This window comes from Anolis carolinensis, chromosome 6 (assembly GCF_035594765.1).
Source record: "Anolis carolinensis isolate JA03-04 chromosome 6, rAnoCar3.1.pri, whole genome shotgun sequence".
NCBI classification, from domain to species: domain Eukaryota; kingdom Metazoa; phylum Chordata; class Lepidosauria; order Squamata; family Dactyloidae; genus Anolis; species Anolis carolinensis.
In genome coordinates this window covers 14,779,279-14,804,546 of record NC_085846.1, presented here as the reverse complement: position 1 = coordinate 14,804,546, position 25,268 = coordinate 14,779,279, and the positions used below count along the sequence as shown (strand labels likewise).

The window sequence follows — 25,268 nt, the reverse complement described above, 5'->3', positions numbered from 1 at the left end:
TTTGAGATACTGTATTAAAAAGTGATGCTAGAATTGTGTACTAAATTGCATTGTATGCAATCAATTGTATACTAAGGCAAAGACAAACCAAGCTAGAATGTATCGCAAGACAAAATGTTCTCTTCTCTCTCTGGATAACATGTTGATTTATCCATGTGTTCATCAATCCACCTTCCCTTATCTGCACACTTGTAACTGCTTCCCCCTCCAAAGTAAATTCTTTCTCTGTATTTTGCCTCACCATCAATCCACATCTATCCATCACACAGATACATATTTGTATCTGTATCATATTTGTATCACTGTCACACAGATACATATTCGGAGGGAGGGGAGGAACATACATTCTCAAAAGGCTGTAACATTTACGAAAACTTCCAGCTAGTACACAGCTGTAACCACATTGCTCCAATAGCAACTGAACAAACATCTGCACAAAATTTTTCTGGCTGGAAAAAAAGCTAAAGATTTTGGTCTTGGGAAAGGTTTCACTTTCAAAATAATGATCCCTCTGTGGCATTGATCAACCAACACATTAACATGCATGTCTCCTGCCTCCCCCCAATTATTGACCAAGCTCCCATTATCTTTCCAATGCTGTTCAAGTTCGCTACCCTCTCTTAGTTCTCTTTCTTTTCTCTGTCCCTCATTCTTGCCTCCCTGTCAGGCGCTTTCTTTCTCTTTGCCTCCGTCCACTCCATCCCCTCTGACCCAGCTGCTCCCTCATCTCTGCATCCAATTTCTCATCCTCTCTTGGGAGCCCAGCCCATTGCAAAAGGGGAGACCAAAGCCCCGCTCTGTGTGATGCTCTGCCTTCTTCTCCTTCTCCTCTTCCCTTCCTTTCCCCTCCCTTGCCGTTTATTAGATACTAATCCCTGGCACTTGGCACCAGTACCCCCTTGGCACTAATGAAGAGGTTTTTTAATCAGCTGCCGCCTCCACGCTTCTCTCCTGATTCCAATCCCCGGGGACTGTGCTGCGCCGGAGGGTGCCGGAGCTCTTTGCTGCCTGCTCATTTATCACAGCGCTGATGCCACTTCTCCACTCCGACCAGCTGCCTCTGAAGGAACCTCCTGAGTCTTCCTGCTGTGCAGCATTTGGGAAGCATTCTTTACTGTGCACAGGTTGAACCCTTGGGATCGGTGCTTCCTTGCACATCTCCTTGCCGGAGGGACGCTGGTTTTCCTTGGGACAGCATCTTGTGAGTATCCATCCTTCACTGGGGGCAGACCTCCAGGTGATGTGTCTCGTGGTTCTCCAACTTTGGTTCTCCTGAATATTTCAAAGTCATTCTCTGTCTGTCAAATCAACTGGAAGAGACTCCATGTGAAACCTGAGACACGTTTGGGGACACCTATGGGGCAACCTTCTGTCCAAACTGTCCAAACCATCTCCAAAGAGGGGGAAAAATGGAAACTTCCTGAGCACTGGGTCTTTGATTATTTGGATAACGGAACCAGGTGATCTGCCACCAGGCAAGAGCTCAGAAGCTACATCATCACCTTCTGTTGTTTAATGAAGGACATTTTGGATGCTTTCCCAAATTTGGTCTTTCAACTCCTAGAGAGAACAGACCAAAAGGCCCTGTCCAGCATTACAAACAGTTTCTTTCTTTCTTTTTTTCTTTGGATCTTTGGCAGAACAGTTCACCTCCAGAAATATTTCTTGCTTATTTTCCCTGCATTTATTTTTTTACAGCATTCTAATTCTTCACCATTGTATAAACTGGGATTTCTCACTATTTTTTGCAACAGCTGTTCCATTCAGAAGATTTCAAGACACAGAGGAGATTTGACGCCACAAACGACTCACTTTCTACCTTGCTGTGATTTTTCTTTTTGGTATACGCTCAGAAGAGAAAGCAAAACTGCAGTCTCATGTGAAAGGACTGAAGGCGATTTTTGAAGGGAGACAGCAATGGATTCAGGACAGAAGGGAAGAGATTGGATTCCTTCGTGCAAGAGGGAAAGTGGATTAGGATATAATTCTTAAAGGAGGAGGAACGAACAAGACTTCTGAGCTGTCTGATCCCCAAAGAACAAGGCTGTGTGGGTGTCGGGGACAGAAGCACGTAACCCTATTCAGACAGACTGAAGGCAGTTTCTAATAGAAATTGGGAGGGTCAGGAGAAAACTCCTGGCAGGAGCGATAAAATAGACTAGGTAGGAATGGAGGGGAATTTCAAAGGATGGCAGTGGTTCTTAAAATAAGCAAGATATATCTTTTAATTTCTGTACTACAGAAGCAAGTACTGTTGGGGATTAGGAGAGTAAACTTTCAGTCTCAGGGATTATGGGCACTTTGGCCTACCACCAACATCCAGTGGCTGATACTTGCGGTAGCCAGGTTCCCACTTTAGCAGCAAAAGGGGTGCAGGATGAAAGGTGTTTGATATAACAGGACTTTGCAGAAACCTACTTGAAAGAATTTGTCATTTTGGATCTTGCTCAATTCTCAAACTATCCTTCGAAGAAAATTTGCTGCTTGCCAGGTCTGTACATGCTGACAGTTTTAGAAGTTTGGGGAATGTCCTTTGGAAGTTATCTCTGAACTTTTCCTCATAGTGGAAGATCAGAGCCAGCAACTCCTAAATTGCTAAGCTCCCCAAGATAAACCTGTCAACTCTTTACACAGTTCCTTGAACTGTGATGGAATGTTTCCATCCTCAGTCCTTAAGCCATTATCCTAATTCTCTGGGGGAAATTCTTGCTCTGAAACTACTGCATTTCAATGCTTTATATATCTGAGCACACCTGTGCAGTGTTCAGACTATAACAGATGCAATGCTGTGTATGGGGAGGATGGCATATTAGGGTAAGTGCCCATTCACAAGAGGCTTTATTGCTTGGGAAAATGTGTGTGTGGGAGGGGAGATCTAAAATTACTCCTAACTCTAGGGGATTCTAGAGACATATGCTTTAAACTCATCAGCACTCTTTAAAATATCTTAAGGGATTTCAGATTTTAATTAGAAAGATTGCTTAATCTCAATGAATGGGCTATAATTGGTTTTTAACAAGACTATTAATGATTTTTTGTCTTAATACGGTAAAGAAAGGAGACAGGGTTAGCAATTAGTGAATGTTTTAAAGATCTCCTTAAAGATATCCTTAGCAGAAACTGAACAGCTTGTCAATAACTACTCTTTCCGCAGACCTTCAATCATAATCTGGAGTGTTAAAGAATATTGGCTCCTTGCCCTCTGTGTGCGAATTCATTCACCCTAATTCCTATCTAGGAGAAGATAGCTGATTTGATATCCGAATGCACTCTTTCTATGGACCTAAACCCTCTCTGCTGCATAGAAGGCGCTCTTTCTCTATCCTTATTTTCTCAAGTTACTAGCTCTCAAGAAGAAAACCCCCAAACTGAGATTAATTGCTGATAGGATTTCCATTTTGTTTAGTTACGGCTTTTCTGTGGACATATTTAATGGAAAGGCCACCATATATACATAAGGAGGCACAAGTTATGGTCACAAGGAAATCTGCTCTCTTGTTCTTTACGAATGGAAAAAATTGTTTTCAAGAATGTCTTCTGCACAGTTGAACTTGAAAACTCCAGAATTATTATCCCACCGAACATGACTTTCTGGTGAACTGGGAAACTCAGGCCGGGCTTCAAGCAACAGAACCATCAACTCCTGATTTCTCTTGGAAAACTGGAACCATGATTAAACTAAGCCGAAAGTCTCGCTCGATGCTGTCCTTGGGCCTCAATTCTCTTGCCCTCTGCTTTTCTGTGTCAGCTTTTTGCACCAGCTATTGGTGTGAAGGGACCCACAAAGTTGTCAAGCCACCCTGCCTCTCCGCTGTCAAGAAAGGGAACTGTGTGCCTGTCAACAGCAATGACACAATGGATGGGAATGTGACTATGGACCCACATGTGGTCCAATACATCTGGGAGACGGGCGAAGATAAGTTCTCTTTCCGCTATTTCCACACGGGCTTCTGGTTCTCATGTGAGGAACATCATGGAGGTATATAATGGATACATATTTCAAGGCAGTAGGTTCTGTTATGGTGGCAGCAGTCATTATTGTCAGAGCCAAACCCACAGGGATTATGAGATGGGAAAGGAATGGGAAGGATGGCGCATAAGGTTAGCAAAATAAATAGAAATTAAGGACTAGTACGGAGACATTTACTGCAGCCACCACATGTAGTGGTAATGTTTTCTTTATCCCACCCTTCATTATCCATTTTTTCCTATGTTGTCTCTTCCATAAAAGTCAGAACCTGTCCTCTCACTACAAAACCCCATCTTCATGCAAGGTATCCATCATCCATCTACAGCAATTATGCAAGTCAGTATCATATGATGGTTAGAATGTGGGATTAGTATTGAGAAATTGTTATTGATATTATGTGCTGTAAAACTGGTTTCAGTTTATGGCTACCTTATGAATGAGAGAACAACAGCCTCAGCTCAGGTCATGTAAGGTCAGGAGACCATGGTCTTTTTTTTATTGAGTCCATCCACCTATAATGAGATCTTTCTATTTTTCATATTGTCTCTCAAGTCAAGCCAAGTCAGCTTTATTTATACCCCATCCCATTTTCCCTTGGGGACTCGGAGCAGCTCACTTTACCAAGTGCTATCTTTTCCTCCCACTAAATTGTATCATATCATGATACAGTAGAGTCTCACTTATCCAAGCCTCACTTATCCAAGTTTCTGGATTATCCAAGCCATTTTTGTAGTCAATCTTTTTAATATATCGTGATATTTTGGTGCTAAATTCATAAATACAGTAATTACAACATAACATGACTGCGTATTGAACTGCCTTTTCTGTCAAATTTGTTGTAAAACATGATGTTTTGGTGCTTAATTTGTAAAATCATAACCTAATTTGAAGTTTAATAGGCTTTTCCTTAATCCTTCCTTATTATCCAAGATATTCGCTTATCCAAGCTTCTGCCGGCCCGTTTAGCTTGAATAAGTGAGACTCTACTGTAAGTACAATATCGTCAACTTAGTCATTTTGGTTTCCAGGGACAGCTCGGGCTTAATTTGTTTTTTGGCCCATTTATTTGTCTTTTGGCTACCTGGAGTATCACTAAATGTTTCCCCAGCACTGCATTTCTTTGTTGTAAAAAGTTGAGCATTACTTTGATTGCATGGGAGATTGATGCAACCAATGTCTGATGGTTAGTTCAAGATCTGGTGTACAGTTTTTGGGAATTTATAATGTATATTGATGATTTCCAGACTGTGTGGCAATCTGGAGTAAAGGTAAAATGGCTGAACAGACAGACAGACAGACAGATATTTGGACTAAATTGTGTGTGTGCATGTGTGTGCAACTGTAACAAAATGTTGTCATATAGAGTCGGGCATTCCCAATTCCAAGATTCTTCATTCTGTAATTCCACTCATTTTCTCACCCCCCCCTTGCAAAATCATATTGTTATGTGATCCTGAATGCTTTTAATTCTGAGCTCTTTTGGAGTTTTCTGTCCACTAAAGATTTTCTTCCCACCTAAATATCTTTTTTCTCTGCACTTTTTCAAATCTTATGTTTTCTCCTTCTTTCAAATTCCTTTATGCTTTTGCCTTTTCCTTCTTCATAGTGTATTGGCTGGGTTTGCTATTAGAGGTAGCAGCGATAACTTTGTGGCTTGTGGGTGAGGGGCCATTCCAGGACAATTAGGGGAACCTGAGTATTTCTTGCCTAGGAAAAGCCTATGAAATTCATGGGGTCACCATAAATCAGTGGGTGACTTAAAGGCATGCACACATATGGACAATTCCAGATTGGTGTAAAACAAATTGTGAATTATTGCAATATTGATGTAGCTGTATATGTCTTGACATCTTTTCTTGATTGCTGTTGCCACCATACTCAGTTATTAATAATAATAATAATAATAATAATAAAACTTTATTTATACCCCGCCACCATCTCCCCAATGGGGACTCGGGGCGGCTAACATGGGGCCATGCCCAGAGCAATACAACATAATAAAATATAAGAACAACATATCATAACACCATTTAAAATACAATAAATAATAATAAACAGAACATCAAGAAATCAAAAAAGAAAAAAAAACAATAAATCAAGGGCAGGCCGCTTGAACACAAAGATAAAACCCGGAGTGAGAGGGACAGAGAAGTACTCCACTATGGGCAGGGACATTTGGAAGGGGTAATCTAGAGGATAGAAGTTCGGAGGGGAGTAATACGGAGATATATGACAGACATTACTCACCGAAAGCACAATGGAAGAGCCATGTTTTTAATTCTCTCCTAAAAGCTAACAGAGTGGGAGCTTGCCTTATTTCAGTGGGAAGTGAGTTCCACAATCGGGGGGCCACAGCAGAGAAGGCCCTCTCCCTTGTACTTACAAGGCGAGCCTGGGATATAGGCAATGGTGATAACAGGGCCTCTCCGGATGATCGCAAGGAACGGGCAGGTTTATGGAAGGAGATACGATCACGGAGGTAGGTGGGTCCCAAACCGTTCAGGGCTTTATAGATGATGGTCTGCACCTTGAATTGGGACCGGAAGATGAACGGCAGCCAGTGGAGCTCCTTAAACAAGGGAGTGGATCTCTCCCTGTAATTTGCCCCCGTTATTAATCTGGCTGCCGAGCGTTGGACCAGTTGTAATTTCCGGGCCGTCTTCAAGGGAAGCCCCACGTAGAGTGCATTACAGTAGTCCAGTCTGGAGGTAGCTAGGGCATGGACCACCGTGGTCAAATCAGACTTCACGAGGTATGGTTGCAGTTGGCGCACAAGTTTGAGTTGTGCGAAAGCCCTCCCGGCCACCGCCGACACCTGAGCCTCAAGCGTCAACGCTGAATCCAGGAGGACCCCCAAACTGCGGACCTGTGATTTCAGGGGGAGTGCAACCCCGTCCAGCACAGGTTGCCACCCAATACCCCGATCCGACGCACGATTGACCAGGAGGGCCTCTGTCTTGTCAGGATTGATCCTCAGCTTGTTCCTCCTCATCCAGTCCGCCACAGCAGCCAGGCACTGGTTCAGCACCCGAGGGGCTTCCTTGGAGTCAGGTGGAAAGGAATAGTGGATTTGCGTGTCATCTGCGTAGAGATGGCAACACCCTCCAAAACTCCGGATGACCTCTCCCAGCGGTTTCATGTAGATGTTAAATAGCATGGGGGATAAAATAGACCCCTGCGGAACCCCACAGGTCAATGGCCAGGGGTCTGAGCAGGTGTCCCCCAGCTTCACCATCTGGGAACGACCCTCCAGGAAGGACTGGAGCCACAGCAGAACCGTGCCCCCGAGCCCCATCCCGGAGAGCCTCCCCAGAAGGATACCATGGTCGATGGTATCGAAAGCCGCTGAGATATCCAGGAGAACCAGCAGGGTCACACTCCCCCTGTCCAGCTCCCTGCGGAGGTCATCCACCAAGGCGACCAAAGCCGTCTCGGTACTGTGCCCAGGCCTGAAGCCAGACTGCGAGCGGTCCAGAAAATCAGTGTCATCGAGGAACTCCTGGAGCTGCGTGGCAACCACCCGCTCCAGAACCTTGCCCAAAAATGGAAGGTTGGAGATTGGTCTGTAATTGTCACAAACCAATGGGTCTAGCGAGGTCTTTTTTAGCAACGGTTTTACCACCGCTTGCTTAAAACAGGATGGAAATGACCCCTGACCCAAGGAGGCATTTATTATGGCCACAAACCACTCCAACAGCCCATCTTTGGCCAGTTTAACCAACCAAGAGGGACAAGGATCCAGAGCACAAGTGGTCGCCCTCACAGACCCAAGAATCCCCTCCACGTCATCAGGAAGAACAAGCCGGAAAGAATCCCATAAGATGGAACCGACAGGTGCCTCGGTTACCTCCGCTGAAACCACAGTCAAGCTGGAGTCCAACTCATGACGTATCTGAGCAACTTTGCCTGCGAAATGGTGTGCGAAATCGCTACACCGAGTTGCCAAGTCATTGGGAAGCTTCTGGGCCTCAGGAGGCCGCAGGAGCTCTCCAACAACTCGGAACAACTCCGATGGCCTATTGGCTGCAGACGCTATGCGGGCAGTCGTGAAAGCTTTCCTGGCTGCTCGCAGAGCCACGGAGTAAGCCTTAATAGCGGCTTTAGCCCGTGCTTGGTCGGACACATCCCGAGATTTCCTCCAGATGCACTCTAGTCCCCTCCTCGTACGCTTCATCACGGCCAGCTCCTCAGTGAACCAAGGAGTCGACGTGACTCTACGCAGCGAAAGGGGACGTTCGGGAGCGATCGTGTCAAGTGCCCTTGCCAACTCGCTGTTATAACGATCAGCCAGGACATCAACAGGATCGCCAGTCTCCAGAACAGGAAGATCCCCAAGAGACCTCAGAAGTCCATCCGGATCCATCAGCCTCCTGGGGCGGACCATCTTAATGGGTCCACCACCCCTGCGGAGGTTAGAAGCCACGGCGAAACTTAAACAGATCAGATGATGGTCAGACCATGACAATGGAAGAATATTTTGCTCTTCCACTCTGACTGTCCCACTGTCCACAATAAAAACCAGGTCCAACGTGTGTCCCGCCTGATGTGTGGGCCCAGATATAACTTGAGTCAGCCCCATGGTCGTCATGGCAACCATGAAATCCTGAGCTGCACCTGTTAATGTGGTCTCGGCATGGATGTTAAAGTCTCCCAAAACTATGAGTTGTTGGGAGACCAAGGCCGCATTAGAGACCACTTCTGCTAGCTCACGCAGGGAGACTGCTGGGTCGCGGGGTGGACGGTACACCAACAGAATCCCCAAGCTGTCTCGGGCTCCCACCTTCAGCAGGACACATTCAAACCCCATAGATTGTGGAACGGTGCATCTGATCAGGGCGATAGACTGCCGGAAGATCACCGCAACTCCACCTCCCCGCCCCTCCACCCTGGCCTGCTGATGGACCCCGAAACCCGGTGGACACAGCTGGGTGAGATTCACCCCACCCGGTTCATCCAACCAAGTCTCGGTAATACATGCCAGATCCGCCCCCTCATCCAGGATCAAATCCTGGATGATAGCTGTCTTACCATTGACGGATCTGGCATTCAGAAGCAGGACCTTAAGGTTGAGGGGTCTGTCCTGGAGACTACCACACCTATTCCTCTCCAGGGCCGCAATAACTCTGTTACGCTTCTCCCTGGGTTGTTGGTGACCATTCTTCCTTCTCCCCCACACCACCTCAATGGGCCCCCCCACGTGAGAACCCTCCTCCTCCTGAGGGATTGGCTTGTTGAGATTGCCAATTGAAGGGGATAGTCAGCTATCCTGGGATGAAAGGCCTCCAAGTGTATTTGATTGTTTAAAAGAGAGGCTTATCTCCGCTGGTATGAGAGAGGAGGAGTCATCTAATATGATAACATCATCTAATGAGGGAGAGGGAGTTATTCCACTTTGGGGGTGCTATTCGTGGAGATTTATTGGAACTCCACTAGGACTATTCCACTTTTTAAAAAATAGGAGTGTAGTTTGCTGAGAAAGTTTAGATTTTCAAAAATATTGTTCTGTCCTTCAAGTCATCTCTGACTTATGGCGACTTTATCACAGGCTTTTCTTATCAAGATTTGTTCAAGAGGCTTTTATTTTTGCCTTCCTCAAGGGCTGACAGAGTGTGAGTTCCTTGGTTGAGTGGAGATTCAAACCCTGGTTTACAGAGTTCCAGAAATGGCTTGAAGGTACACAACATAAGTGGACGATGCTGTACCTCCTGAGGCTCTGCTTTATCACCAATTTATTTATCGTGTCAGAAGTAAATTGAGAATACAGCTATAATGTATAAAAAAACCCAAAGTTAAAAACTTGGCACTATGCTAAATTTCCTTTTACCAGAAGATGGCCAAGTCAAGTGCCTCTGGTATCACTGTAAGAAGGTCCTCCAATGTGCATGTGGCAAGGCTCAGGCTGCATTATAGTAAGTGGTTTGCTCTTCTCCACACTTACATGTCGTGGACTCCCATTTGTAGTTCCAGTTATGGGTTGAGGGTCAGGGTTTTAACTTTTGGACTCTTGCTTGCTGTGGTGTTCCTTCAGAGTATCTCTGTGGATCTTAGGAAGCTGTTTCTTGATTTAAGACGTTGGCATGCTGGCTGATATCCAAACAGAGGATGGGCTGGAGATGTCAATGCCGTGGTCCTTTCATTGCTGGCTGCTACTTCCCGATGGTTATCAGGTGGTGCAATACTAGCCAAACAGTACAATTTCTCCAGTGGTGTTGGGCATAGACATCATGTGATAATGCAGGAGGGGGAAGGTGAGGTGTGCTGGGAGGGCGTGCCCCCTCCCAACGGAGAGGGGGGGGAAAGGGGGAAAAAGACAAAAAAGAAGCTGCTCATTATGGACACTTTGAGGCGCCTCAAGAGGTGCCTCAACTGCAACCCCCAGAGGATGGCGCCTTCGGCAACCACTTACTTCGCCTAACGGTTGAACTGCCCCTGGTCTGTAGATAGGTTGTGTTTCTTCATCAGCTTCCCTGTGTGGTCAGTGGTTCCCTTGATGTATGGTAAAAACACTTTTCCTTTGGGTTGATCTTTGTCTTTTCTCTCATGGCTTGTTCTACTACCCAACTAGTAGCCAATCCAACTCTGACCATCAAATCAGATTGGCGATGTGCTCTCTTTGGGACTGTCCCTCCCAAACTGGGACAGTTGGATAATATGATATTAGGCAATCACATATGTAGTTGTGTTTATTGTGTTTACCACTTGAATTTTATCTCAGATAAAGCCAAAGCGGGACGTCATATTAGAAGCAATCAAATCTGATGGCTCATCCTAAGAAAAATTCTCTTTTGCTGATGTGAACACCTTAAACAATGTGAAACGGAGTTCTTGCCATACGCAGCACCTTATTATTGTTTTTGTGTACCTTCAAGTCATTTCTGGCTTATGACAATGCCAAGGTGACCCTATCATGGGGTTTCCTGGCAAGATTTGTTCAGAGGCTGTGCCAATTTCGGTGAAATCACTGTTGTCTCCTTCTGTGTTTCTTTCCTGTCTGCCAGCGGAGAAGTGCCGGAGCTTCATCGAGCTGCCCCCAGAGTCAGAAAAAGGTGAGATATTGGAAAGTCAGAGCAGAGCAAACTAAATTCGAAATGGACAGTGTTGTCATGAATTTTTGAATGAATATAACTTCAAATGCAGGAAATCAATTGTAGCCTTTGATTTGGCATTCTGTAGAATGGAGAAAAAAACCCTGGAAAATAGTTCCTGAAAGTTCAGATTTGGCTAAAGCAGGCATGGGCAAACTTCGGCCCTCCAGGTGTTTTGGACTTCAACTCCCACCATTCCTAACAGCCCACCGGCTGTTAGGAATGGTGGGAGTTGAAGTCCAAAACAACTGGAGGATGGCCAAAGTTTGCTTATGCCTGGGCTAAAGCATGTAAACTTGAGCAGAAATTTATAATCTTCTGTATTTACACAAAAGTAACGCTGTGAAAACAGAATTACCAAACTGTCATCTGAAAAATTTCCAGATAGCAAGAAATTAACAAAATTAGGCATGTATATTTCTATGTAAATGAGGCCCTTTCACCTAGATACCGTGCTTTCTGGCAACATCTCTGTTTTGCTGGAAAGCAAATGAATGTCATTACCTAGAAAGTATACTTTCTGTGTGCCTCTTTCTCCTAAACTGAATGAGAGCCACTTTGTTCTTGACCATGGCTCACATTCCAGAAACATGCTTCTCTCTCCCTGCATATGTATTCTTTCTATTCTCTTGTGGTACTGCGGAAGACCTTAAAAGCTCATCTAGTCCAGCCCCATTTCTACCAAGCAAAATCCAAACCATGGCACTATCAGACAGTAAAATGAAGGTTTTTTTGTACTGAAAGGTATGCTCTTTGTGTATCCTCACTACAAAAGCCCTCCAGACACAGAGCTTAGGCCCCTTCTACATGGCCAAATAAAATCCAGATTATCTGGTTTGAACTGGATTATATGGCAGTGTAGACTCATATAATCCAGTTCAAAGCAGATAATGTGGATTATGTGATTTGTTAATCTGGATTGTATGGCAGTGTAGAAGGGGCCTTACTTTAATACTGGTGATACAGTGAAACCATTAACAACTTTAGGAGGCTATAACTTAGGTTGTGATGCCCACAGCTCTGTCCTCCAACACTTCTGTCTCCTGTCTCTGAGGCCGGATTTACACTGCCATATAATGCAGTTTGAAAGTGTAGAGTAGATCCATATAGTGTAGTTCAGTGCACAACCTGAGGTCCTCCAGGTGTTTTGGACGTCAGCTTCTAGAAATTCTAACCATAGAACAAGCTGGCTATGGCTTGTGGTGGAGGCTCCTACTTTGGAGGCTTTTAAACAAAGGCTGGGTGGCCATCTGTCGGGGGTGCTCTGAATGCCATTTTCCTGCTGCTTGGCAGGGGGTTGGACTGGATGGCCCACGAGGTCTCTTCGAACTCTATGAGTCTATGATTCTGGGAGTTGGAGGTACAAATACCTGGAGGGCCACAGGTTGTGCAGGCCTGGTCTACAAGGACCATATAACACAGTTTATTATGGGATAGGATCAGAATTCAAAATGACCTTAACAGATTAGAGAACTGGGCCAATACTAACAAAATGAACTTCAACAAGGGCAAATGTAAGATACCACATTTAGGCAGAAAAAAATGAAACGCAAAGATACAGGATGGGTGACACCTGGCTTGACAACAGTTCATGTGAGAAAGATCTTGGAGTCTTCGTGGACAGCAAGTTGAACATGAGCCAACAGTGTGATGCAGCATGGTGCCTCTCTATTCTGCTTTGGTCAGACTTCATCTGGAATAGTGTGTCCAATTCTGGGCACCTCAATTTAAAGGGGATATTGACAAGCTGGAAGGTGTCCAGAGGAGGGCAACACAAATGATCAAAGGTCTGGTGACCATGAATCCCTATGAGGAACGTCTTAAAGAACCGGGTCTGTTTAGCCTGCAGAAGAGAAGGTTGAGAGGAGACATGATAGCTATGTAGAAATATATGAAAGGGTGTCATAACGAAGAGGGTGCAGGTTTGTTTTCTGTTGCCCTGGAGACTAGGGCCCCTTCTACACAGGTGAATAAAATTCCGCATAATCTGCTTTGAACTAGAATATATGGCAGTGTGGACTCAGATAACCCAAAGCAGATATTTTGGGATTTTTGCCTTGATATTCTGGGTTATATGGCTGTGTGGAAGAGCCCTTGGACACAGAGCAAAAGGGTTCAAATTACAGGAGAGAAGATTCCACCTGAACATTAGACAATAGGAAGAACTTCCAGACTGAAAGAGCTGTTCAGCAATGGAACTCTCTGCCTCAGAGTGTGGTGGAAACTCCTTCCTTGGAAGCTTTTAAACAGAGGCTGGATGGCCATCTGTCAGGGGTATTTTGATTGGCTTTTCCTGCATGGCAGGGGGTTGGACTAGATGGCCCATGTGGTCTCTTCCAACTCTATGATTCTATGAAATGGCAGTATAGATCCAGCCTGAGTCTCAGTGAGGCAGCTGTCACATTCTGTTCAATGATAGGGCTGGCCCCATAAAATACTCTTAAATTGCAGCTGGCGATTGAGGCCAAGACTTTCTACATTGAAAACAGTTGTGCACAGCAGAACCTTTTCCAAAAGGACAGGGTTAAGCCCATAAGCCGTGAAAAGCAATCTGGTCTCTCCAAGTTATTGGTTTTGACCATCCCATAAATTCCCTGCCTGCTGCCCCATCCCATGCGCTAGAATAAAGGCAAAAACATTCAGGAAAGTGATAGCAAGTGCAGTAGATAAACTTCTATCTATTTATTTTCCTCTGGGGTTGTTATTATTTATTTTAAATTACATGGAGCGTGCATTACCTATAAAATATTATGATGTAGTATTTCATTGTTGTCTGCTGTGAGGTGTATGCTCAATAAACATTGAAGATCAGAAATGGAACTTGCAAGGACGAAAGCGTTATTTATAGTGTAGGAACTAATGAACTGAATGAAATTAATGATTCAAGCGGAGCAATTTTGTACTTCGGTTATAGCAATGAAACACACTTGTCACACCCCATAGTTCCTCAATGGCATATTTCCAGGGAGGTATCCATACTAGTATGTTGCAACAACTGCGAAAAGAAAAAAAATCTTGTGGCAGTTTAAAGGATAACAATATTTAATAAATAAATGATGCTGGTCCTTAAGGCAATAATCTTAATTGCCATTTCAGTCAATGCGCCTGGACTTCAGGATCCAATTACCTTCTTATAATTTAGAATTTGCTGGCCATTTTTGACAGGACTTCATATAAGGAATATGAATTTACTGATATATATGCTTATCATAAAACCTGTTTGCTGTAAACAAATTAATTTGAAATGATTAAATTATGCATTGCTAAGTGTTTTGCAATACTCATAAATAACAAGAATGAAAAACGCTCCCTTTCCCCTTTTACTTGTTTCTAAAAAACATATGCTCGATCTACATGAGGGTTGTATGAGTATCTCAGCTCCAATCAGCAGTATCCTGTCCTGGATTGACCCCGTCAATGTCACACTCGCCTGTTTTAATCCAAACTCAAACCTTGTATAAAAAGTTGTTTCTACCATAGTCATTGGATTAGATAATGTTAAGTTATACGACGACAGCAGCTGTATTTTCTCCCCTCGCCATGCATGTGGATATATCCGCATGTCAATATAAATTAATGAACTCTTATTGGCTGGCGCATATACCTGGGAAGTTAGCAGGATCTTACCTGGACCTCGTCCTCAGATGTGAATGTAATTGCTCTAATCACTTTGCGCACATTCACTTTCTCTTCTAATGGCAATCAGGTCATTAGTTTCTTCTCTCCTCCATAAGGCATCCCTCTTTCTATTTCCTCAGCTCAAAATGGCACCTGCCATTCTACAATTTTTTAAATCGTGTCAGATGCAACCTGAGAAGATACTGCAAGTCGCTTCTGGTGTGAGAGAATTGGCCGTCTGCAGAGACGTTGCCCAGAGGACGCTGGGATATGTTAGCTGGGAGGCTTCTCTCATGTCCCCACAAGCTAGAGCTGACAGATAGGAGCTCACTTTGTCTCGCAGATTCAAACTGGCAACCTTCAGATCAGCAGCCCAATCTTCAGGGCAGCAGTCCAGCCGGTGCAAGGGTTTAACCCATTGCACCACCATGGCTCAATATTCTACAAAGTGAAGCCGTACGACAAGTTATAGGCCATTTTGCAAAGATTTTTTTTGCTACCTCCAAGTATATGGATATATCGATTTCCGAATACAAACACTGAACTTTTAAAAAAGGAAAGAAGAAAACACTATGCTTACCATAGAAATTATTTTTCAATGGTGAACACAGACATTGTGTGCTCTGCTCCATTACTCTCTCTCAGAAGAATGCTTTGGCTGTATTTTACCAAAAACTGAAGTTGTTTTTATAGGATTTTCATTGTCGTGGTTTTCCTGCACCAAATTAATTTTGAGAATTCTAGTTCAGTGACTTAAGAATTGTGATTATTCTGTGCTATATTTCTTCCTTCACCATGCTCATGAAATTAGTTTTATTGAGAGGGGGGTCTCTTTGGGGAGGTAAGGTACTACCAGAAAACAAGTCACCATTTTACCATTTTATAACCCAGTATATAATGCATTTGTGTGGTTAAGTGCAAGTCACCTGTTGACTTATATCAACCCTATGAATTTTGTAAGAGTTTTCTTATGTAAGGAATACTCAGAGGACCCCTTCTATCCAGCTGTACAAAATCCAGATTATCTTCTTTGAAATGGATTATATGGCAGTGTAGAACCAGATAATTCAGTTCAAAGCAAATAATGTGGATTATCTGCTTTGATAATCTAAATTATATGGCAGTGTTAAAGGGGCCTAGATTTCAAAGGAATCAACTGCCAAAACTTCCTCTGAGCATTCTTTGCCTAAATAAACCTTATGAAAATAATGGGGTCACCATAAGTCTTCAGGAAACTTGCAGGCACATACATTAACACATATTGAATATAAAGGCGAATATATTATTCCATTCCAGTGACTTGTAGCAGGTATTAATACAATAGTGGGTTGCTGTGAGTTTTTCAGACTGTATGGCCATGTTCCAGTAGCATTCTCTCCTGACGTTTCACCTGCATCCGTAGCTGGCATCTGTTGGAGGTGAGGCAACTGGACTGTATATATACTTATGGAATGTCCAGGGTAGGAGAAAGAACCCTTGTCTGCTTATTTATTATTTATTTATTTACATCATTTATATACTTCCTTCCTCCCCTAGGAGAACCAAAGCGGTTTACAACATAATATACAAACAATGAACATAGTGTTAAAAAATATCAGACTCATAGGTTTTAAAACATCCCAAGTAAAAACAGATTAAAACTTTACAAGTAAAAACAGTTAAAATCACATCACCTCATAGATGCAGGCGAAACGTCAGGAGAGAGTGCTGCTGGGACATCATAATAATGTTCTTTCTTCCTTGCACCCTGGACATCATTTCAGATAGATAGATAGATAGATAGATAGATAGATAGATAGATAGATAGATAGATAGATAGATAGATAGATAGATATGTGTATCTATCGCCTCCACTTAATGCCTAGCTTCCAACTGACCTCACCACCTTATGGGTGCAGACGAAACGTCAGGAGAGATTGCTGCTGGGACATCATTATAATGTTTAAAGCACTTGTGAATGCTGCAGTTATCCAGCTTGAATCAGCATTGAAGTAACTATGAAGTTTTCAAAAGTCAAATCAGTGAGGGTATCTGCATACAGGTAGCCTGGCCATGAGTATTTTCTTTAATTAAAAAACTCTGGGACTCTGAGTTGGTACTACAGGGCTAATCCTCCTCTCCATGTTTCCCTGTGTCAGGGGTACTATGGCTTTCTGTTGCCTCAGAGTTTCTTTATATCATCCTCCTGACTGTGGGGTTCTTGCTGATGTGCTTGGATGCTGTCTACTACGCCAATTTCATTGACGGACTCAAGATCAATGCTTTCGCTGCTGTGATCACCGTTCTCTCAGGTATCTCAATTAAGAGCTTGCAATGTTTTTTTTAAAAATGAACTGGTTGCAGCTTGTACTCATATGACTTGTAAGAGCAGTCTGGGCAAGGAACTGGTTGAATTACTGACACCTTACCATAACTGTTACTTCTGTGCCATTGGAAGATGCAGAAAAATTGCTCCTTGGTTCCCCTATATAGCCAGTTCAGATATTGCATCTTGTTAATTCTGAGAAAAATCTAAAAAGTATTAGAAAGCAAACCTTTGTGGACACGGCACAAAGCATGCACTCAAGCAACCCTTCCTCCTGTCTTGATTTTTACACATTGTGATGAAAAATGATTTGATCCAATAATTTGATTTGCTTTCTGGACTAAATGTATATGTGGGAACAATAGTTTACTCCCTGACTTTTGTTTAATTTCTTTAATGTTCTGACATACTTCTTGGGTGTAAGGAAAGTTGAAAAAATATTTTGTTTAGTTTTGAATTATGGAGGTTAAGAGAAAATGCATTTTAAATCCAGTTGTTACATATGCATTTTGAGAGTGTATTTTGGATGAATATATTCTTTAAAAAAAAACCCAGAGTCATATGCAAATGGAAGCAAACAGGCTTACGGGTAAATACATGCAAAATGGACATGGACCAGCAATAGACAAATTAACTTCTCCTTGCAAATACGTAAATATATGTAAAGAAGCCGCAGGCTTGCCGGTGTTTTAAATAATGAAATGCATTTGAGGTGGGATTCTGAGTAATGAAAATGGCTGGCTGGCAGAAGATTAAGCGTTCTGCCATCCCCTTCCTCCAAATATCGAGCTTCCTTGAGGCTGCTTTTCGTTCAAAATGAAAAATAAAAAGTGCTTTGTTACATTTATTTATGTATCCCCTGTAGTTTGCTCCTGGAGGGTTACGGCACATGTTTAAATTCCTACATACGCATGTAATTCACAGCAAACTGTTCAGGCAGCTCAATAAAGGGCAGGCCAAGGTAGCTGGCAACATTTCGCAGCCTGAGTGATCGATGGATGGATGGCGTCTGTTCATTGCCGGAGGCAAAAAAGGGGGATTCTGAAGCCATTGGCTGGAGCACCCTAGAAATCTGTCAAAAATGTGATTTTTCTGTCCATTTGTGCAAAGAGCTTGGGAAAGTTACTATTTTAGCTTACAACTCCAGTAATCCCCCAGCAGGTTCCAGAGTCCAGAAGCATACACTCCATCTGTCCTGATTTGACAGGGACAGTCCCTATTCATCCTCGGTCAATTGTTCCAGTTTCTCTCTGGCATCTTCTCACTTTCCTTCTTTGTTCTCAGTCTGATTCAGTTGGTGTAAATTGAATTCAATTAACTCAGTGAGGAAGAAGAGGAGGAATCTAGTTCAAGCTTTAGCCCATTCACACTGCACTATTATAGCACTCTGATTCCACTTTAGTTGCCATGGTTCTGCCCCATGAAATCTTAATATTCTATGTTGTTGTTGTTGTTGTTGTTGTTGTTGTTGTTGTTGTTGATGTAGTTCTTTTTGTATCTCGATTGAGACGCAAAATGGAAAGAGCCAGGCCCCTTCTACACTGCCATATAAAATCCAGATTATTTGCTATATGGTAGTGCTGATTATATGGTAGTGCTGATTTATAAAATCAAGTTCAAAGCAGATAATGGGGATGATTTGCTTTGATAATATGGATTATATGGCAGTGTAGAAGGGGCCCCAGAGAACTCTCGTACTTCCCTAAACTACAAATCCAGAATTCCATAGGATGCAGCTGTAGCTGTTAAAAGTGGAATTATACTGCTATAACTGTGTAGCAGTTAATTAAGTTCGATATCCTAGTTTGGGAGAGTATTCCTTAGGTTTGAGGAGCGGTGGCGCAATGGGTTTTGCCAGCTGAACTACTGGTTTGAAGTTTGGCGATTTGAATCCGTGAGATGGGGCGAGCTCCCGTTTGTCAGCTCTAGCTTCCCATGCGAGGACATGAGAGAAGAGCCCCACAAGATGGTCACATATCCGGGCGGCCCCTGGGCAACGTCTTTGAAGACAGCTAATTATCTCACACCAGAAGCTCCAGACACAATGAAAAATTGTATTTACTAATGGCCGCATGTATCACAAAATATAACTCCCTGGCCTTTTTTCAACAGGGCTCCTAGGCATGGTGGCCCACATGATGTACATGACTGTCTTTCAAGTGGCTGTGAACTTGGGACCAAAAGACTGGAGACCTCAGACGTGGTATTATGGGTGGTCCTTTGGGTGAGTCACCAGCCTTTGTGAAGAGAGCAATGCGGGCTTTTCCATTTTATAACATTAAACATCTTTCTCCTATAATTCTACGGACCACATAAGGATGGGGGGGGGGGGGGAAAGATGGGGCTAAAGACTGGAAGTGAAATGGATGGAAGAAGAGATGGAATGTGTCAGACACTAGTGCGGAGGAGCAGAATTTTTCAGATGAGAGCCGTTCTTAGGATGCATCCATGGTTTATTCTCCCATGCAGAGGGCAATAAACTCTGGGCCCTTCCACACAGCTCTATATCCCAGAATATCAAGGCAGACAATCTCACAATATCTGCTTTGAACTGGGTTATCTGAGTCCACACTGCCATATATTCCAGTTCAAAGCAGATAATGTGGGATTTTTTTCAGCTGTGTAGAAAGGGACTCTGTTATGTAAGAATTCTCTGGTAAAATGATTAAGGGTCTGGAGAACAAGCCCTATGAGGAGCAGCTTAAAGAGCTTGGCATGTTTAGCCTGCAGAAGAGAAGGCTGAGAGGAGACATGATAGCCATGTACAAATACGTGAAGGGAAGTCATAGGGAGGAGGGAGGAGGGAGCAAGCTTGTTTTCTGCTGCCCTGCAGACTAGGACACGGAACAATGGCTTCAAACTACAGGAAAGGAGATTCCACCTGAACATCAGGAAGAACTTTCACTGTGAGAGCTGTTCGACAGTGGAACTCTCTCCCCCGGGCCGTGGTGGAGGCTCCTTCTTTGGAGGCTTTTAAGCAGAGGCTGGATGGCCATCTGTCGGGGGTGCTTTGAATGCGATTTCCTGCTTCTTGGCAGGGGGTTGGACTGGATGGCCCATGAGGTCTCTTCCAACTCTACTATTCTATGATTCTATGATTCTAAGTCACAATAATAATACAGTGAGTCTGCAGACCATGGTCAGGCAGAATGGCTTTGAATTCAGGCTTCTTGTTTACAGGAGAAGCATGCTGATTGCTCCCCCAGCTTAAAGTAAGCAGGAAATCCCCAGGAAGCAAGTGTTTACAGTTGCCTATGAAGTGGGAATTCCTGGCTTGCCAGAAATGATTAAAAACAAGAACAGGATTTTTGACTAAGATCCTTGCTTCTTGGGACTTTATCACACCAACCCACTACTACTACAATCACTTTAATGTAGATACCGTATATACTCGAGTATAAGCCGAGTTTTTCAGCCCTTTTTTAGGGCTGAAAAAGCCCCCCTCGGCTTATATTCGAGTGAGGGTCCTGCCCAGCTTATATTCGACTATATAGGTAATCAGAGTTGGACAGTCTTATCTTATTAAAGTCTTATTATCTTAAATTACAGTTTTATGTAAATATTTAAAAAAACCATTTAACTTACCGATGCCTCAATTAATGTAATTTTATTGGTATCTATTTTTATTTTTATTTTTGAAATTTACCAGTAGCTGCTGCATTTCCCACCCTTGTCTTATACCCGGGTTAATAGGTTTTCCCAGTTTTTTGTGGTAAAATTAAGTGCCTCGGCTTATATTTGGACTGGCTTATACTCGAGTATATACAGTAATGGATATATATTGTCTCAAGTACTTTCAATATTGCATCCCTCTTGATTAGCGCAGTTGAACCAATTAACCCTTCCATGGTCCCATGATCATACTTCCACACATCCTGACTCAATGCTATGGAATCCTGGGATTTGTAGTTTGGTGAAACACAAGCACTCTTTGGCAGAGAAGGAAGGCTAAAGCTTTTGTGATTCCATAGCATTAAGCCATGGCAATTCAAGGGTTTTCACACTGCATTAATTCTATGATATAATGCTTTCTCTGATTAGTTATGATTATGTTGGGGGCCTAGATGAAAACACGAATATGACTTTATGTCCAACCTTTGTCTCTTCTTGCAACCCTTCTCTGTTTTCCATCCATCTCAGCATGGCCTGGCTGTCTTTTACGCTCTGCATGTCGGCCTCTGTGCTGACACTCAACACCTACACCAAAACCATCCTGGAATTCAAATATCGCCAGCGGATTTTTGAGAAGCACACGGCGTCCATGGGGAGCCTGAGAGGCTCTGATCCACCCGCTTTGGCCCCTGACATCGAACGCTACCTGTGGGATAAATACATCTTTAGTGTTAGCGACTCTCTAGACTTCTCCCCCAGCCCCCCAGGTCCCATGGCCCCCTGCGTGGGACGCAAGGCATACACAGGAGGCTATGCTGGGCTTGCTGGAGGTTACAGTGGGGATGCTGGTGATGAAGATGATGGGGAGCCATGCTGAGGGACAGACCTTTGGGTTGAAAAGGAGCCCTCCTCCTCCTCCTCCTCCTTTATGCATCTCTGTTCTGCTGATGTTTCCATTGACTCCCACATCCATGAGATCATTTCCCCGCAACAACACCTTCCCACCTTGACTCTGGTGTGGCACATGGTGGCTATTTCACAATGTACAGAAACATCCATTCTTTCCATACACTCTTCTCCCCAGTAATTGTGCTGATTTTAGAGAAACACAAAAGCAGGGTTCTTTTAAGTGGTGGCACTCCATCTGCAGAATGCTCTCCCGGTGCCTATGGTGTGGTCTTTCCTGCGACAGTCAGAGGACTTTTAATTCTCCCAGGAAAGTTAAGACCTGTTTTTAGTGCTTTTAGACATTAGTGCTCTTCTGTTTTGCTGCTGGTTTTTACTTTGGTTTTATATGGCATGGTGGTTTTTATCTTGTTTTTTAATATCTATGCTGTTTCTAGTGACTTTTGTTTTGTTGTTTCTATGTCATGTATTTAACATAGGAGCCACGCTGGCGCAATGGGTTAAACCCTTGTGCCAGTTGAATTGCTGACCTGAAGGTTGTTGGTTCGAATCCGTGAGACGGGGTGAGCTCCTGTCTGTCATCTCTAGCTTGCGAGGACATGAGAGAAGCCTCCCAGCAGAATGCCACACATCCAGGTGTCCCTTGAGCAACGTCTCTGTAGATGGCTAATTCTCTTATACCAGAGGCGACTTGCAGTATGTTCTCAAGTAGCTTCTGACATGATAATTTTTTAATGTATTGTATTACACAGATGATAACTCTGTCTACTAGATCTAAATGAGGAAGCAAGCAAGGAAGGAGGGAGTTGAATCTAAGGATCGGAGAAATCCTCAGCTCCATAAGCAAGTGAAGCAGTAATTCAAAGCCTTCTTTGGAGGCAACGTAAGTGCAGACAACAAGGTCTCTTCCATACTACACCACTAACATGTTAATTTCCATGGCTGCATACTATGGGATATTGGGATGTGTACTTTCTGAGAGCTCTGGTGCCTCTCCAAACTACAAATCCCTGGATCCCATACTATGGAGCTATGGCTCTTAAAGTGGAATCATAAGGTTATCATGTGTGGTGTGAGAGAAGCCCAACCTTACCACAAGATGCAAAGACATGACCAACCCAGGGCTGGATTGGGGCAGGAGGACACAATAGAGATCAGACAGATCTAATCTACTAGGCACAGTTTACTAGAAACCAGTACTTTAAAAAACCCACTGCAACAAGAGGGAGTTGAGTGAGAGCCATGTTGTGTCCATACAAAGTTGGCATTTATATCAGAGACTGTTTTAATGGACTGTGCCTTGTTTGAATTAGCTGTGTTTCGATCTTATGCTTCAAGCATCAATGTGCTTCAGGCTGTTCTTTCATCCAAGCATCCTCCGTAATATTTATTGATAGCCCTCTATTGATGCATTTAAGAGATTTCTCCCACCCACCTTTCAGTAAACACTGCCATGACAAACGAGGTTACTAAAAAAAGTTTTGAAATCCTTGAAAGGATCATGAGGGGAGGGAAGAAACAAATAAATACAGTAATTAACTGTGGTCAATTACAGTGTGATTGGTAATTACAATTAGAAGCTCTCACACCCATTCAGTACCGTACATTTCAGAAACAGACTGAAACAAGAATGTCTTTAAAAAGCAACCTTGATGAGGCTGGCACAGTCTGCCCAGGGAAGGAATTCCAAAATTGTGGAGCTACTACCAGAGCTTATGTTTTTGATCTATGGCAGTATAGCAAGGGATCATAGCATATATCTGTCAGATAGCTTTGGTTGTTTGTTTGGAGTGGATGCAATCTTTATATATCATTTATTTACAGTATTTATATTTCGCCCTTCTCACTCCGAAGAGGACTCAGGGCGGATCACAGAACACATATACGGCAAACATTCAATGCTGTTAGACACATACAGGACAGACAACAGTAGAGGTGTATAGGCATTTCCCATCTTCGGCGTCATGGAGGTTGTGCGCAATTCTGACCACTGGGGGTGCTGTACCTCCATCCTCCATGTCGAAGAGCTTTGTTCACAGACTTCCTCCTTCACTGGCACTTTTCTGGTATTTTCTTATGGTGTCATTAAAATACCTCCCCACTTAAGCAGTACCTATTTATCTACTCACAGCTGTTTTCAATCAGTTAGGTGGACAGTGAGCTGGGCTTAAGGTTGGGCACTCACCTCAGACCCAGGTTTCGAATTGCCAACCTTCCACTGGCAAAATTTATTGCAGCTGGTGGTTAATCTGCTGTGCTAAAGCCCGGCCCTTCATGTGGATCCATCAGGCTCTCTTCTCACTGGCAAGCATTCAGACTTTGTAAATATCTAAGGTGACTAACCTTATACTTAGGAGTTGTGACATCCATTTAATTGGATAATTGCAGCAGAATCTTGTTTAGTCACCATAGTCCACCATCCATGAGGAATGTAACTATCTATCAATGTGAGGCCATGATCCTGCATGCAGTTACATGGGAGTATAAGTCCCACGAAACTCAACATGGCTTCATTTCTCAATAATCCTGTATTCATCGAGCCTGTAAAGGTTACCTATAAACACAATTTGCACAACGCCGAGATCATTCCAGCTGTTACCATAAAGTTCTCTTTCTGATCCAGCCCATGGATCATTCAAGTGTGAGAAGGGAAAATTTCCACACTCTTTCACTTCACCCCAAGTTTCTCACTACCGGAACAGATCCCACCCACCCCTTTCCCCCTGAGATTTGTTCAATGAATGTGTGAATGGTGAGATTTGCCACTGGAATGATGACGCTGGAGCAAGTCATTTAAATATCCTGTGATCCAATTTTCCTAGTAATTAGATTTTTTTAAAGGATACAAATATACTACAATGCAGCCTTCTCCTTTGTTGTTGATACCCTAAACCTTTGATGTTCTCTTTCCCAATATGATAATGTGACTGAGCTTGTGAATGAGACCCAAGTACCTTATCTGTCTATATATATGTGGTGAGTATTATAATAGTTATTGAGTAGTGCAGTAGAAAACATTATCCTACTCAGTTTTCCCTATCCATACATTGTTTCGTCTCATGGATCTGGGTTCTTCTTGCTATCATAGCCATGGCTTAGTTGCTTTTTTTGCACTGCATCTCCCAAAATCCCCCACAGCCAGTATGGCCAGTGGTTATGCTAATGGGGAAATTTTAGAATTGTAGTGCAAACAGTAACTTTCCCAAGCTTTATTGTTGCACAACAAAGAGTATTCCCCTCCACACCCATCTTTCATGCCTCCCCCCAGCCTATTTGCAGCTGTCTGCTTTATATCATCAGCTTTGCTTCATGTAATTTTTTTTCCATCTGTGGAGAATGGGGATGATCAGGACTTGTTAATTACTGCTTGATTAAAGGGATTAAAGAATTAATCAGTGTCAGTCTGCTTCATTTCATAAGGAGGAAGGGATGAGAGGGGAGAGGAACTGAGCAGGCAAGGAATGTTGGTTTTATGGTTTCCAGGCCTAAAAGAGATCAAGCCAGGATAGGAGGATTAGTATTATATAAACCCCATACCAGGGAAAGATGGGAAGCTGCCTTTTACTGAACCAAACCACATCATCTGTCCTAGGCTGGCAGCAAATCTCCAGAATTTCAAGCCGGATTTTTTCCCCCAATCTAGTGACACTAAGATCAAACCTAGGACCTTTTGCATGTAGATCATGCTCTGTCCCTAATAGTAACAGATGCCTATTTTTCTGTTTCAGAATCTAATGCAAGAATGATTAAGATCTCTGGTTTTTAAGAGGTT

General features: G+C 43.3%; 1 protein-coding gene across 4 annotated transcripts; it reads left to right on the top strand.

Annotated features, from left to right (window-relative positions):
- Positions 1 to 348: 348 nt before the first annotated feature.
- Positions 349 to 24,888, top strand: LOC100555025 (germ cell-specific gene 1-like protein). 4 transcript variants are annotated; one of them, XM_062958146.1, is made up of 6 exons: positions 349 to 2,162; positions 3,155 to 3,979; positions 10,969 to 11,016; positions 16,812 to 16,964; positions 19,091 to 19,202; positions 21,119 to 24,888. In XM_062958146.1, the coding sequence occupies exons 2-6, from the start codon at positions 3,670 to 3,672 to the stop codon at positions 21,465 to 21,467; spliced, it is 972 nt and encodes a 323-aa protein (XP_062814216.1). In that variant the 5' UTR covers positions 349 to 2,162; positions 3,155 to 3,669; the 3' UTR covers positions 21,468 to 24,888. The 4 variants fall into 4 exon arrangements, with proteins under 4 accessions (XP_062814216.1, XP_008115421.1, XP_008115422.1 ...); XM_008117214.2 differs by having other exon boundaries at positions 349 to 2,491; XM_008117215.2 differs by having other exon boundaries at positions 349 to 2,814.
- Positions 24,889 to 25,268: the final 380 nt, after the last annotated feature.

Excerpts from the sequence above, each read along its gene's own strand:
- LOC100555025 (XM_062958146.1), top strand. The coding sequence starts at position 3,670 with ATGATTAAACTAAGCCGAAAGTCTCGCTCGATGCTGTCCTTGGGCCTC. Across the intron at positions 11,017-16,811 it reads GCCCCCAGAGTCAGAAAAAG|GGGTACTATGGCTTTCTGTT; the intron begins GTGAGATATTGG and ends TCCCTGTGTCAG. Across the intron at positions 19,203-21,118 it reads TATTATGGGTGGTCCTTTGG|CATGGCCTGGCTGTCTTTTA; the intron begins GTGAGTCACCAG and ends CATCCATCTCAG.